The following is a 12,671-nucleotide window of genomic DNA, read 5'->3' on the forward strand; positions in this document are numbered from 1 at the left end:
CCACTCACGGCCTAAGGGAGCCGGTGTATTACGGTATCAAGAACTGTGACCCAGAGTGCTGTCACTTACTGGCTGGGTGAGCCTGGACCAGTCCCAGCCCTTCCTCCTCTCTAAGAGGCCCAGCCTCTCACCTGTGACTTTGGCCACCTGCCTCTGAGGACTCGGCCTCCAAGCCGTGAGGCCGAGGAGGGCTTCGGAGGAGTTTGACCAACAGATGAAGCACAGTCCAAACACTCTCTTTTGAGGGTGGCCTTCAAACTGAATCTTGTTCTGGGTCCCCCAAGCACCCCATAAAAAGGGACCTCAAACTGCTGCTCCTGAGCCCTCCTCCACCCCAGTGGCTCCATGGAGCCCAGGGTGGTTACGGGACTCCCCCAGCCCCTTCTCTCCCTACACTTCCTGGCTTCTTCCCTCATCCCTCTGTATTTTCTGCTGTTTGCCCCCACGCCCTCTGTACTTTATTAAAGGGTGATGGCCGCCTCATACCCTGTTACCGGTACACACCCAAAGAACCAGGCATGCCTGCCCCATTCATAAATTAATCAGCCATTCACTTGCAGACACAGCACTGGGTTCAAAACCTGCCTTGGACACTTAGGAGCTGTGTGACCATAGCCATTCCCTCCATCTCTCTCAGCCTTAGTTGCTGTCAAATGAGGAGTCAGACCAATGGCCTCTGAAGCGATGGTCCCATGAACCCACTGGGGCTTCACTGTGCCGTCCCACTGTGGACGTGGGAATGACTAATCACAAAGAATCCAGGGTCCCAAGGCCTTCCTTGGGCCTCTCCCAAAGAGAAAGGAGGGGAGGGTCCCCTTGGTCCAGCACCTGGACAGACTGTCCAAAGCCCTGATGAAGTTGTCCGTCCCCGAGGCGTCCTTCTCAATGCTCTCCAGCAAGGAAGTGGTGGCAAAGACCACATCACTGGCCAGGAACTTGTTTTTGAACCCAAAGTGGATGCTGAAAGTCTGCACCCTCATGTCCTTCATCCTGTAAGGGGGGAAGGAAGAGCGACTGAGTCCTTTGTGATCTAGCCAGAGGAAACAGGAAACCCAACATGGGATGACTCTGCTCCAAAGTGGGCTCCCCACTGCCCATCAGCTGGGGAATGGTGGGACAGATCATGGCATCTAAATATGACAGGAAACAGAATCAGGCTATAAGAAATGGGGGGAGGGGGTTCTGAGAAGCCCAAGAAGACTTGTAGGAACTGATGCACAGAGAACGAAGCAGAACCAGGAGGACAATGTATATGGTGAGAACAACCCCATAAAGACAAATGCTTTGAAAGAGTTTGGAAAGCTGAGCAGTGAATGACCAACTAGGATTCCAAAGGCCTCATGATGAAACATGTTACCTTCCTCCTGATGGTGGGGGCAGAGGGGTAGGAGAATGGGGGCAGGGGGATGGGACAGAAACGTAATTTTTGGAAATGGCCAGGGCAGGGATCTGTTTTGCTTGACTATACATATTTGTTAGAAAGACTTTATGTTTCTCTTTTTCAGTTGAGGTGGGAAAAGTTCTCTGTTCTAAGGCCCCTCATTTTGACATCCTCCCACCTCTGATATCCCCTGTTCTAAGGCCTCTCCCAACTCTGACATGCCCTGTTCTAAGGCCCCTTCCAGCTCTGACATGCCCTGTTCTAAGGTCCCTCTGGCTCTGACACTCTATGATCTAAATTCTTCCATCTCTGACATTCCAGGCTTTAGCTCCCAAAGGGTGGACTGGCATGGGAGCAGAGCTGAGCGTGTCACGTCCTGAGGATCTCCAGAGGCCACATTCAGTGAGAGTCTGAATCATCTGCTGAAGCAGCTAGGGAGAGTATGTGGCGCAATTTGGAAAGATTTCCACAAAGAAAGGGAAAATAAAATTACTCCAGCCTTGTAAGCCTCTTATCCTGGAAAATCCACTTCCCTGCCAGAGAACTGAGGTCACCCCGAGGCTGCTGGGGGTGGGCAAGAGCAGGCTGCCCTGGGGCCCAGGCCCTGGGGTAGCATCTCAGCTCTGACACTTGCAGGTCTTCCACATAAAATGGGAATGTGGTCTAATGAAGGGTCCTGACGCCCCCAACTATAAGGACGTGATCAGGAAAGAGTTTTGTAAGCCTTCCAGCCTCATGGAAGTCGGGGGTGGGGAGGCTGGTCCCCCTTTCCAGGGATGAAGCTTAGAATCCTCTCCACCTTCCAGGCAACCTCCTGCACAGAGAGCTGGAGGGACTTGCTGGGGGTCACACAGCCAACTGTGTCAGAGGCACACCTAGAACTCAAGCCTACTATAGCTACTGGAACATTAGAACCGGAGGGAACCTCAGAGAAGGATAGATGTACACAAAGTACCATGGACATGTCAGCTCTTGGATTCAATCAATACCTTCACTAGAGAGAGGAGGGGCTGGGATACATCGAACTCAAACAGAAGCCCATCCCTGCAGGCCACATGGTTTCTGTATTAACATTATCTAGGTTGTATTGGACGTCACTATATCTGCTTCTGCCAGGCTGGGAGTCTGGCCATCCATTGGCAGCCTATGAGTTGGCCATGTCTGGTCTGCAGGAGGGGAGGGCCATGTCCAAGGGACCCACCTTGAAGGTGGAAGCCACAGAGGCAGCTTTAGGCTTGGTCTAAGAGAAATACTCCTTATCACCAGAGCTGCCCAGGAGTACATGGGCTGCCCTAGGAGGTAGTGAGTTCCCCGTCACTAGAGGTCTTTGAACAGAGACCACTGTGGTGGGGCACAGAAAGGACTACATGGCCACTGGGGGCCCTTCTGACTCTGTAATCTAGCACTTGAGGGATTCTGGGAGCTGGGAACAGAGACCTGGTCTCCAAAGCTCCCATCTGGGCACAGGACCCTTCTATCTACACCACACCACCCTCATCTTTGGAACTTAAAATCTGCATCTGTTCAAAGGGCAGCCTAAAAACCAGGCCAGGCTCCAGGAAACAGTCTCCCCTAAATGTAAACAGGCTCCTGTTTGCTTATGGAAGGAACAAACAATCATTTCACCAAACAATTACACGGAGTCTCAGAAGCCTAAATTTAGATTCTAAGCCAGAAGTTCCTTAAAGGCCCCATCTGTCTTCACTGCAGGGGAAGGGGATGATTGGGTACACACGCACCTAGAAGCTGGAGCCGGAGGACGTGCTTTCCTCAAGCAACGACCAGCTTCCAGGGTACCACTCAAGCAGATGAGATGGGGCCTTCCTGGGTCTTGTGTCCCTAGCTGAGAAAACCACCCTCCTTCTGGAAGTGGTGGGGGGACTACAGGTACAGAATGGGGCATTCACTGCCAGCTGGGGGCCATGTTATCAGTGTCTGTCTGACTCCTCCTTCCTAGCTCCTCATCCAGGCTGCCAGCAGGGAGAGGGTCCCCCAAGGCTCTGTCCTGCACCCTCTCCTCCCCTCTCTCTATGCCATATCACTTAGTGATCACACCAGCTCCCATAGATTCAATGATTAGCTCTCTGCAGAGGATTCTCAGATAACACTTATCCAGTCCTAATTCACAGACCTCTCATCTCATGTCACCAACTGCCTGTCAGACATTTTGAAGTGGATTCCCAGCCCCATCCAAGCAGGTGTCAAGGCCTGTCTATGTCACCTCTCTAGTAACCCTCCGATCTGCTCCGACGTGGTGCGGACCCCCAGGCCCTCACACCTACACTATTGCAACAGCTGCTGGTGGGGGGTGGGGTCTGGGGTCTGCCTGTCTCCAGTGTCTCCCCACTCCAGACCATCCTCCACTCAGCTGCAAAGGGATTTTCCTAAAACCAAGGTGAGACCGTGCCACCCCTGCTCCATAAACTCCAGTGGCACCCTATGGCCTGCTCTGTGCAGTGTTCAAAGCCCTCCTTCCTTTCCAGTGTTCTTACACCTCCTTCCCTGACACACCCTCCAGTGACAAGGATCTCCTGGCTGGTCCTGGCCCAAGAAAAAGTGACAGGATAAAGCACTCATTGGGCATTCTCTCTACATGCCAAACACGAGGCCCTCCATCTCCAGACTCTGGCTGTCCCCAGGCCTGGAACCCTGACCTCCCTGGCTTCCTTCCAGTCCTGGCTCTGATCCCACCTTCTACAAGATGCCTGTTCCGATGCTTGGTGATGCCAGGGCCTCCCTCTGGCTGATCCCACCTCTAGCTGGTTTGCCCATCCTCCACTAGACTGGGAGCTCCTTGAGGCAGGGCCTGCCTGCCTTCTGCCCATTCGTACCCCTGGCACTCGGCACATAGAAAGTGCCTAATAAACCCTTGGTGGCTAAGTGGCACCACCCGCCTCAGACACTGACTAGTCACGTGACTCTGGGCACATCACTTCAACATCCACCTTCCTCAGTTTCTTCATCTGAAAAGCAGGTCAGTCAGACTCCACGGCCTCAAAGGCCCCTTCCAGCTCCAAACCTCTGATACTGGGATCCTGTGAACTTTCTTTTTGTTCCCAGGGAGGGGTCTGTGGGGAAATTACTGTGATGTAAGAACAAGCAGCATTGAGTAGACAATTTTCTTGCCATTGGCCTAAGTATTTCAAAAAGGAAGAGAGAAGGGCTCCCTTCTGAAGAAGGGGACTCCCCTTCTGATGAAAGAAGCCCCCGCCGAGGGTGGGCTCCTCCTCGCCAAAGAATCACCGGGAAAACAAACCCCTTTTACCCAAATTTGTTTGCAGACTCTTCAAGGACTTCCCGCAGGTTCTCTTTCAAGGAGACATCCATGGACTGAAACTTCTGCTTAACCTGCTTTAGCGGGAGCCTGGAAAGACAGCGAGAATCAGTGACATTCGTGACCGCGGCTGAAAGGAGGAGCGTTCATCCCGTAATGGGACACCAGGACCCCCATGAGGACAAGGAATGAAATTTAGTCATCTCCTGCTAAGGAAGGGAGAGTGGAGAGACAGACAGACAGACGGATGTCTGCTGGCCTTCACTGTCTCCAAGGTGGGGACAGGGGGCACCGTAGAGAGAGGGCCGCGTTGGGGTCAGGAAAACCCCAGCTCAAATCCTGCTGCTCCTTCTCAGTCTTCTTGGCTGGGTCACCACCCACGTCCTGCCCCCGACACGCAGGTGTCCCCTGAGGATCTGTCCTCGCCCCCTTTCCCTTCTCTCTCCCATAGAGACCTCACCAGCTCCCCCAGGTTCATCTCTACCCCAAGGACCCTCAGTCCTGAATTCCCCATCACCAACTGCCTCCTCCTGCACACTTCTCTCTGGATGCCCACAGGTATCTCAGACTCAGCATGGCCATTCATTAGCTTTGTCCTCAAACCCACTTCTCTCTTCCCTGTTTGACTATTTCTGTCGACTCAGACATGCAGCCCAGAAGCCCCTCCATGCCCCCCTCCCAGTGCCCCCTTCTGACCACTCCCACTGTCCTCGTCACTTCTTCCCTGGACCATTGCGTGCGCTGCCTCCAAATGGGCCACTGGGACCTGGGTCTCCCTTCTGCAGTCCATCCTCCACATGTGACAATTAAGATCCCTTCCCTGCTCAATATCCACCCCTGGCTCCCCGTGGCCTCCAGGATCAAACAAAACCTCCCGTTTGGCACTGAAAACCCTCACGGTCGGCTCCAATCTACCTTTCTAGGCCCTCTGCCCACTTCCCTCATGGGCTCTATAATGCAGCCAAACTGGCCTTCCGGGTTCTGTGTACCTAACACTCCATCTCCCATCACCGGGCCTTTGCACAGGCAATCCCCCATGCCTAGAATGCCCTCTGTCTTTCACTCCATCTTAAAGACTCCCCGACTTCCTCCAAGGCTCAGCACACAACCCCCCTTTCCCCCACGAGAACTTTCTTAGATCCCCAGCTATCAGTGAGTCCCCCAGCCCCAAATTACCCTGGACTTTGAGAGAGAAGTCTGGGCATGTGTTGGCTCCCCCAGAACAGAGGTCCTGAAGGGCAGCGATTGTGTCATTCCTATAGTGCCCGGCCCAGGGCAAGTTCTAAATTAATGTTCCTCTGCCAATTTCCTCTGAGGCATCTTGACCATATGACCACAGACAAGTGACTTGACCTCTGAGCGGCCCAGGCAGCTTAGTCCTTAAGGAATAAACAGATTACTGGTCTGCTGGGGGAGGGGACTTTCCACACTGGGAAGACCCCCATACTGATCAAACCAGAGATCCAGACCGAAAAGGCGGCCCCAAGTCTCCACTAAGAAGGGCTTCCTACACACACCAGCTGTGGACGCAGAGCATCATCCAGCAGACACTTCAGAAAGGTCTAATGTCGAAAGTAAAAGATGTTCCCTCCTTCCTCAGCAGCTGGAGGGCCATGGGTGAGAAACACGGCATGCACACCCAGACCCTGGCAACTCATCGGTCAGTTTGGGGGAGCTGCTTTGTCCCTTTCTTTGGCTCTCCTCCCTCCCTCCTTCTCTCTCTGACTGTCATGTAGCTCTCCTCTCTCCCTCCATCCCCTCTCCTCCTTTCTACCTCTCTGTCCTCCCCATCTCTTTCCTTCTCTCCCTTCCCTCATCCTTCTCTCTCCCTCTCTCTCTTGTCTCTCTCTTCCCTCCCTCCCTCTCCTGGTTCTCTCTTTTTCTCTTCCTCCCTCCCTGGTCTCTCATCAGCACAGGAGCTCAGACCCTGCTCTATCTCTGACCATGCTATCTCCCCTTCCCTCCCCCTCCCCCTGTCTCTCTCTCCCCACCCCACCCCTTGTTTGTCTGTCTGTCTCTCATCGGCACAGAAGCTCAGACCTTGTTCTGTGCCTGACCAAGCCAGCTCTCCCCTCCTTAGGCAGCCTGGGGCCCCTCCCTCTCCCTCCTTGGTGCTCACTCACTACACAGGCACCAGCGAGGACTCCATGGGCTTTTGCCTTTCTGCAGCTCAGATCCTGCGGATCTAAGCTGTCCATGAGCTCAGCTCTCAGCTGTAGCAGAAAGGTCAGGGCTGAGGTGGGGGCCTATGGTGCAATGGATGAAACACCAGACCCTTCTGGCCTCGGCCTGAGCCTCAGCTGACACCTAACTGTGTGCCTCTGGGCCAGTCCCTGCATCTGTCTGAGGCCCAGCCTCCCTCTGTACAGTGAGGCCAATCCCCATGGTCCTCATCCCAGTGCAGGGCTGAGGAGAAATGGGTCAGCATTATCAGCACCGCTGTGATTTTGGTCAACTCACCCCATGTCTGCCAGAAACTCCTGAAGCCGCTTCTGGCCCTGGACGGACCAAAGCCTGAACCTGGCTGATGTGTAACACGTGTTACAGAGGCTATCATAGAGAGACCAGTGCTGGTACAAGGCTAGGCGCAAGCTAGGACACCATGGGTGTTAAGGACAACGCCAGGCCACATTCTGCGGCCCCAGGACCCACCACAGGGGCAGCTGTGGCCAGGAGCCACTGCCTGGGGACACCCCCAATTCTCACCCTATGGGGCTGCTTTGATTTCCCCTCCCCTGAGACCCCTTGGGCCTCAGACACCCACCCCCTCTTCACCCCTCCTCTCGAGCTCCTTCCTGATGAGGGCCTACCCCATACTGGATAGGACCCCAGGCTGCCCAACACAGCTCTGGCTTCCGGTTCTTATGGCCGGGGTCACCCTGGACAAGTCACATAATCTTCTGAGCCCCGGTTCCCTACTCCCTTTGCTGCCTCAGAGAGAGGCCCTTAAGGCTCATGTGCCCTGCGTCTCCCTTAGCGCTGAGCTCGGGGCTCTGTGCAGGGACAGAGCTCATGGGAGGGCTCTGGGGTGAGGCAAGGGGGGAAGGCAATTGCCTGATTCCCTAATTCCCAGGGTACAAGGAAGAAGGATGGGTGGGAGGCGCCCAGCCCCTGCTGGCTCCTCCCCCTACAAGGATACTCGTATTCAAAGGCGATCCTCATGCAGTCAATGGAGAGCGAGTTCTCATCATCTTCCCTGCGGTGATTATGGCGGGACACGTGACGCTGCAGAATCCCGATATCCGTCACGTACTTCATTCTGAAACAAAGCGGCACAGGCTGCCAGGGATCTCCTCCTATCCCAATGGTGGCTGCCCAGGCCCACGTACAGCTCATGCCCTTTCCTGGGCCTTCCCACCAGGCTCAGACATCCCAGGAGGTGCCGCTGCCCCATCTCCAGGCAGGAGCCTTCACCACAGGGCAGATGGGAGAGAAGAAGGGGCACGGGCGGGGAGAGGCTCTAGAGAAGAACCTGCTGGTACTCTCCTTTAGTCCGTCCTCGGGATGACTTTGGGTTTCCTTCATGCTCTTGGCACAGGGGGCTGAGAGCTGGGGCCCAGATGCTAGGATACCAGGCTCAGCTTGGTTATGAACCTCCCAAGCGACTACAGGAAAAGTAGAAACCCCTGTCTGGAGAAGGAAGGGGCTGGAGAAGGCAACTCCAGACTGGAACCAGAGCAGCTCTGCCACCTGAGGGCAGTCATAGCAGAAGACTCCCAGCAAATCCTTGTGTGCAGTACAGGGTTGGGAGGGGCCTTGGAACAGGGGATGTCAGAGCTGGGAGGGGCCTTAGAACAGGGGATGTCAGAGATGGGAGGGACCTTAGAACAGGGGATGTCAGAGCTGGGAGGAACCTTAGAACACAGAATGTCAGAGCTGGGAGGAACCTTAGAACAGGGGATGTCAGAACTGGGAGGAACCTTAGAACACAGAATGTCAGAGCTGGGAGGAACCTTAGAACAGGGGATGTCAGAACTGGGAGGAACCTTAGAACACAGAATGTCAGAGCTGGGAGGGACCTTAGAACAGGGGATGTCAGAGCAGAGAGAGGCCTTAGAAGAAGGGATGTCAGAACTGGGAGGAACCTTAGAACAGGGGATGTCAGAGCAGAGAGAGGCCTTAGAAGAAGGGATGTCAGAACTGGGAGGAACTTTAGAACAGGGGATGTCAGAGCAGAGAGAAGCCTTAGAACAGGGAAGGTCAGAGCTGGGAGGGGCCTTAGAACAGGGAAGGTCAGGGATGGGAGAGGCCTTAGAAGAGAAAATCTCTCCCACCTCAACTGAAAAAGAAAGAAAATTGAAGCCCTTCTAACAAATATTTAAAGTCAAGCTAAACAAATCCCTTCACTGGCCATTCCCAGTCTCCCTTTCTCAACGTGCCCCCTGAGTCCATCCCCTCTGTCTGGAGATGCCACAGCCCCCCTCCTCACTCTGGCCCTGGAAGGGCCTTTGCCCCTGCCCTGGCTCCGTGCTGTGGGGGCCTTGTCCTTTCCAGCTTCATCTGTCTCAACAGTCAGATAAGAAAACCAAGGCAAGACTTAGCTTGCCTAGGATCACAGGAAGGGAATAGCACCAAGTCACCGACAGGGTTATTCACCCTTCTGGGGTCCAGAACCCCCTGGAAGTCTGGTAAAGCCTGGGGTCCCCTTCTCATAGGTGCATAAAACAAAACACGCTGGTCCCCAAGGAAGCCAGAGGGAGGGAATCAAAGTGGGATTTTTCCCTGTCCCCACTCACAGATGGCCTGAAATCTACCTGCAGGCAGAATTTCTGGGGGGTCCACAGATGCCAGGCCAAAAACCCCTGCTCTGGGAGCCTCGGATTCATCTGCATCATCCACCATAGCCATGGAGGCTGAAGACCCAACATTTATTATGCACCAACTGTATACCAGGAACTAGACTAGGCTCTAAGGATACAAGGATGAAACTGAAGCCTTCCCTGCCTTCAAAGGGCTTCTATCTGTCTGGGGGCTACCAGGGGTATAGAGAAGAGTAACCCCAACCCTCCCGTAAGCACGGGAGGGAAGGAGAAGGGAAATCTAGACGGGATGGTGGTGCCTGAGCAGCCTGAAGGAAGACTGTGCAGAGGCAGAGGGGAGGGTGCTCCAGGCACAGGGGACAGCCTATACAAAGGTCTGGAGGTAGGAAGCATGGAAGTAACTCAGACTCCGGGACTTTGGCCTTGTTTGGACAGTGAGATCTTAGAAGATGCCAGTGCAAAAAGCCCCGCATCCTGTGTCATTGGCTGCTGCCATCCTGGGGGCAAGAATGGAGGCCAGGAACACTGCTGACATCCCCAGACATTCAGGACACACTTGGTCATTTCCAAGCTTCTCTGCCATGAACTCTCTCACTCCTTAGAACAGCTCTTAAGGGAGTCCACAGAGGGGAAGTTATACGTCCCATTAGACAGACTGAGAAGCTAAGGCCCATGGAGGTAAGGACAACTTCACCATGATCAGTGAGTCAGAGGCAGAGCCAAGATAAGAATCCACATAACCCAGTCCTCATCCAAAGCCCTTTCACACTGTACATTCCAGCGAAATGGCCTAAATGCCCTTCCCCAAACATGCTGCACTTCCATGCCTTTGCTCAGGCTGTGCCCCCCACCAGGAATGCACTCCTTCCTTCCAGCCAGTTCTTAGAATCCATGACTTCCTTCGGGCTTGGCTCAGGCAGTGTCCCCGATGGCCCCTAGCTGTTGGTGATTTTCTTCCTCCTTGAATCACCATGTATGTGCTTATAGATGTGCGCGTTCTGCATGGCCTGCCCACGAGGCTGAAAGGAAGGCCCTGGAGGGCAGTGGGATTTGGCCATGCACACAGTAGTTGCTTAATATGTGCATGCTATTAGACTGAACACCACATCCTGAGCCTGGGAAGGGAAAGCTAAGACCCCAATAGTTTTCCTCCCACCCACCCGAGCACCTCCCAGCAAGGAGCCAGGCTCGCCTGGTCACTCCAAGTCATCCAGCCCAAGGCCCTCGGGCCTCAGGCCATGGCATCTGCTGTGCCCAGCACCCCCAGAGCCCACCAGCGAGGACATCCTTACTGAGTGATCTTGTCTTGTATCCACTGGTCGGTCAGTCCAACGATGGCCCACCTGGAAGGAGGAAGAGCATGAGGGGTGAGGGGAAGGAGCCCCCGGGCCAGGGCAGGAAGGAAGCTGCTTAGTAAGAGGGTAAAGGGGTCTGGAGACCAAAACGTCCAAGGAGCGCCAATCTAGGCCAGTCTAGGCCACAAAAGCCTTTCCTACAAGGCCAGAGAAGAACCTCCCAGATTTAAGGCCGAAAAGGACGTAGGAGGTCATCTAGGCCAGATGAGGAAACTGACCAGAGATGGGACTGAGGTCACCCAGGGAGCAAAGCCAGTCAGGATTGGAACTCAAGCCCTGCCTCCAAACCCCATCATTCCTTCTAATGAGTCAGGCCTCTTAAAGTCAGACCTCCCGTGGTGCCTGGAGGCGGGAGGACGGAGGCTTCCCACTGAGCCTGACTGTGGGGCTCCTTCCTGCGATGCCTGGAGAGCCGGGAGGGCTTCAGTGCCCATGAGCACGTCCTCCACCCAGCAGCATCCTGCCCCACCCCCTCAGCAGGCACACGCTGTTCCCAGGGCAGAGTTCGGGCAGCACCAGGGACAGGGAAGGAAGCCCCCGCAGAGGCCCTGTTTACGTACCATAACATGTCATTGAGATCCTTGGACATGACCCAGGCCAAATCAAACATCACCATGGCTGACTACAAAAGAGAGCAGGGATGCTGGTCAGGACCAGCCCCCCTGAAAGGTCTCCAGGCCTGGGCTGCCCATGGGGGGTGGGGGAGGGGCTGGGGGCTCAGGGGCTCCCTGACCCAGTAGCTTCTATGGCCTCCTCTGCCCAATGAGGGGCAGACACTCCAGAGAGGGGAGGGGATCTCTGGTCCCATGATGTGTGTGGAAGGGGCAGTCAGAGGGACCAAAGCTAACCAGGCCGCACCAGGCCCTATGGGAAGGGAAGGCCCACGTCAGTGAAATCCCAGAGCCCCTGGGGCGGGGGAGTCTGACCACATCTAAGCCACAAGGCCAGAGCCAAGAGCCTCCAGCTTCTGCCCCTTCAATAACATAGGGGCCGCTCCCCATACTTTCTGACATCAGAGAAGAGGCCTCAGTGTCTCAGTGACCATAGACCGCAACATCGTCTGAGAGGGCAGAGAGGGGAAATGAGGTGGCTGCCCAGCCACTGGGGACTCGCCAGGAGAAAAGGTGGCAGAGGACCCCAATCGCCCATTTCAATGCTGCAACAAATGAGGAGTGCGTGGAGAAGCCCAAGGAGACATTTGTGAACCAATTCAGGGCCAAGAGAATCATCTACAGGCTGCCTCCAGTCAGCTGAAAACACCAATTCCCTGTCATGACAGAGGTGGGAGGCTACAGGGGAGCAGAGGTGCATACACCAGACATGCTGCCCTCTCAGCTGTGCTGCAGTTTTTCTTTGTTTCAAGAGCAGGACAGAGAGCTGAGAGGTCCCCTCCCCAGATGAGGAAACAGGCCCAGAACAGCCAAGTAGCCTCCCCCCAGGTCACGCAGACATAGGGGGCAGGAAGCTCCTGCCAGGAACGACTGTTGTAAGAAATAAAAGGGCACAAATACAAAAGGAAGGGCAGCGGGGACCCCCCAAGGACAAAGCCGAGGCCTTCAGCGCCAGCTCGTACTTACTGAGGTCCCGTGGTATTCATACTGCTCATAGTCAAAGAGGATTTCTTTCCTGGGAAGACACAAAGGTGGAGCATTAAGGCTGCAGGAGGCAGGACCTTGAGGGTCAAAGGTGAGACTGGCCTCCTCCATGCAGGGCGGAAGTAGGGGCTGCCTTGAAGGCAGCAGGAAGGCTGAGGACCCCGAGCAGGTCACCGCCCCGTGGTCCCCAGTAGCCGCCTTTCTTCTGCTACCCAGAGGGCCCACCTCCCAGGGATTGGCATCCTGAAGAAGGTCACCTAGACCATGGAGTGACAGGTCAGGGCTGGGGGTGGGAGGCTCAGATTC

At 55.0% G+C, this 12,671-nt stretch overlaps 1 protein-coding gene across 1 annotated transcript in view; it reads right to left on the bottom strand.

Moving 5' to 3' along the window:
• The window catches only part of CDC45 (cell division cycle 45), a 40,282-nt gene that overhangs the window by 10,849 nt on the left and 16,762 nt on the right, over positions 1-12,671 (bottom strand). Inside the window, exons 7-13 of the mRNA XM_036737319.1 lie at positions 12,348-12,396; positions 11,331-11,392; positions 10,708-10,758; positions 7,795-7,914; positions 7,116-7,247; positions 4,647-4,745; positions 829-990 (exon numbers count right to left, since the gene is read on the bottom strand). Coding sequence (XP_036593214.1) covers positions 829-990; positions 4,647-4,745; positions 7,116-7,247; positions 7,795-7,914; positions 10,708-10,758; positions 11,331-11,392; positions 12,348-12,396 — 675 coding nt within the window. The remainder of the gene's footprint in view (positions 1-828; positions 991-4,646; positions 4,746-7,115; positions 7,248-7,794; positions 7,915-10,707; positions 10,759-11,330; positions 11,393-12,347; positions 12,397-12,671) is intronic.

This window comes from Trichosurus vulpecula, chromosome 1, assembly GCF_011100635.1.
Source record: "Trichosurus vulpecula isolate mTriVul1 chromosome 1, mTriVul1.pri, whole genome shotgun sequence".
Classification (NCBI taxonomy): domain Eukaryota; kingdom Metazoa; phylum Chordata; class Mammalia; order Diprotodontia; family Phalangeridae; genus Trichosurus; species Trichosurus vulpecula.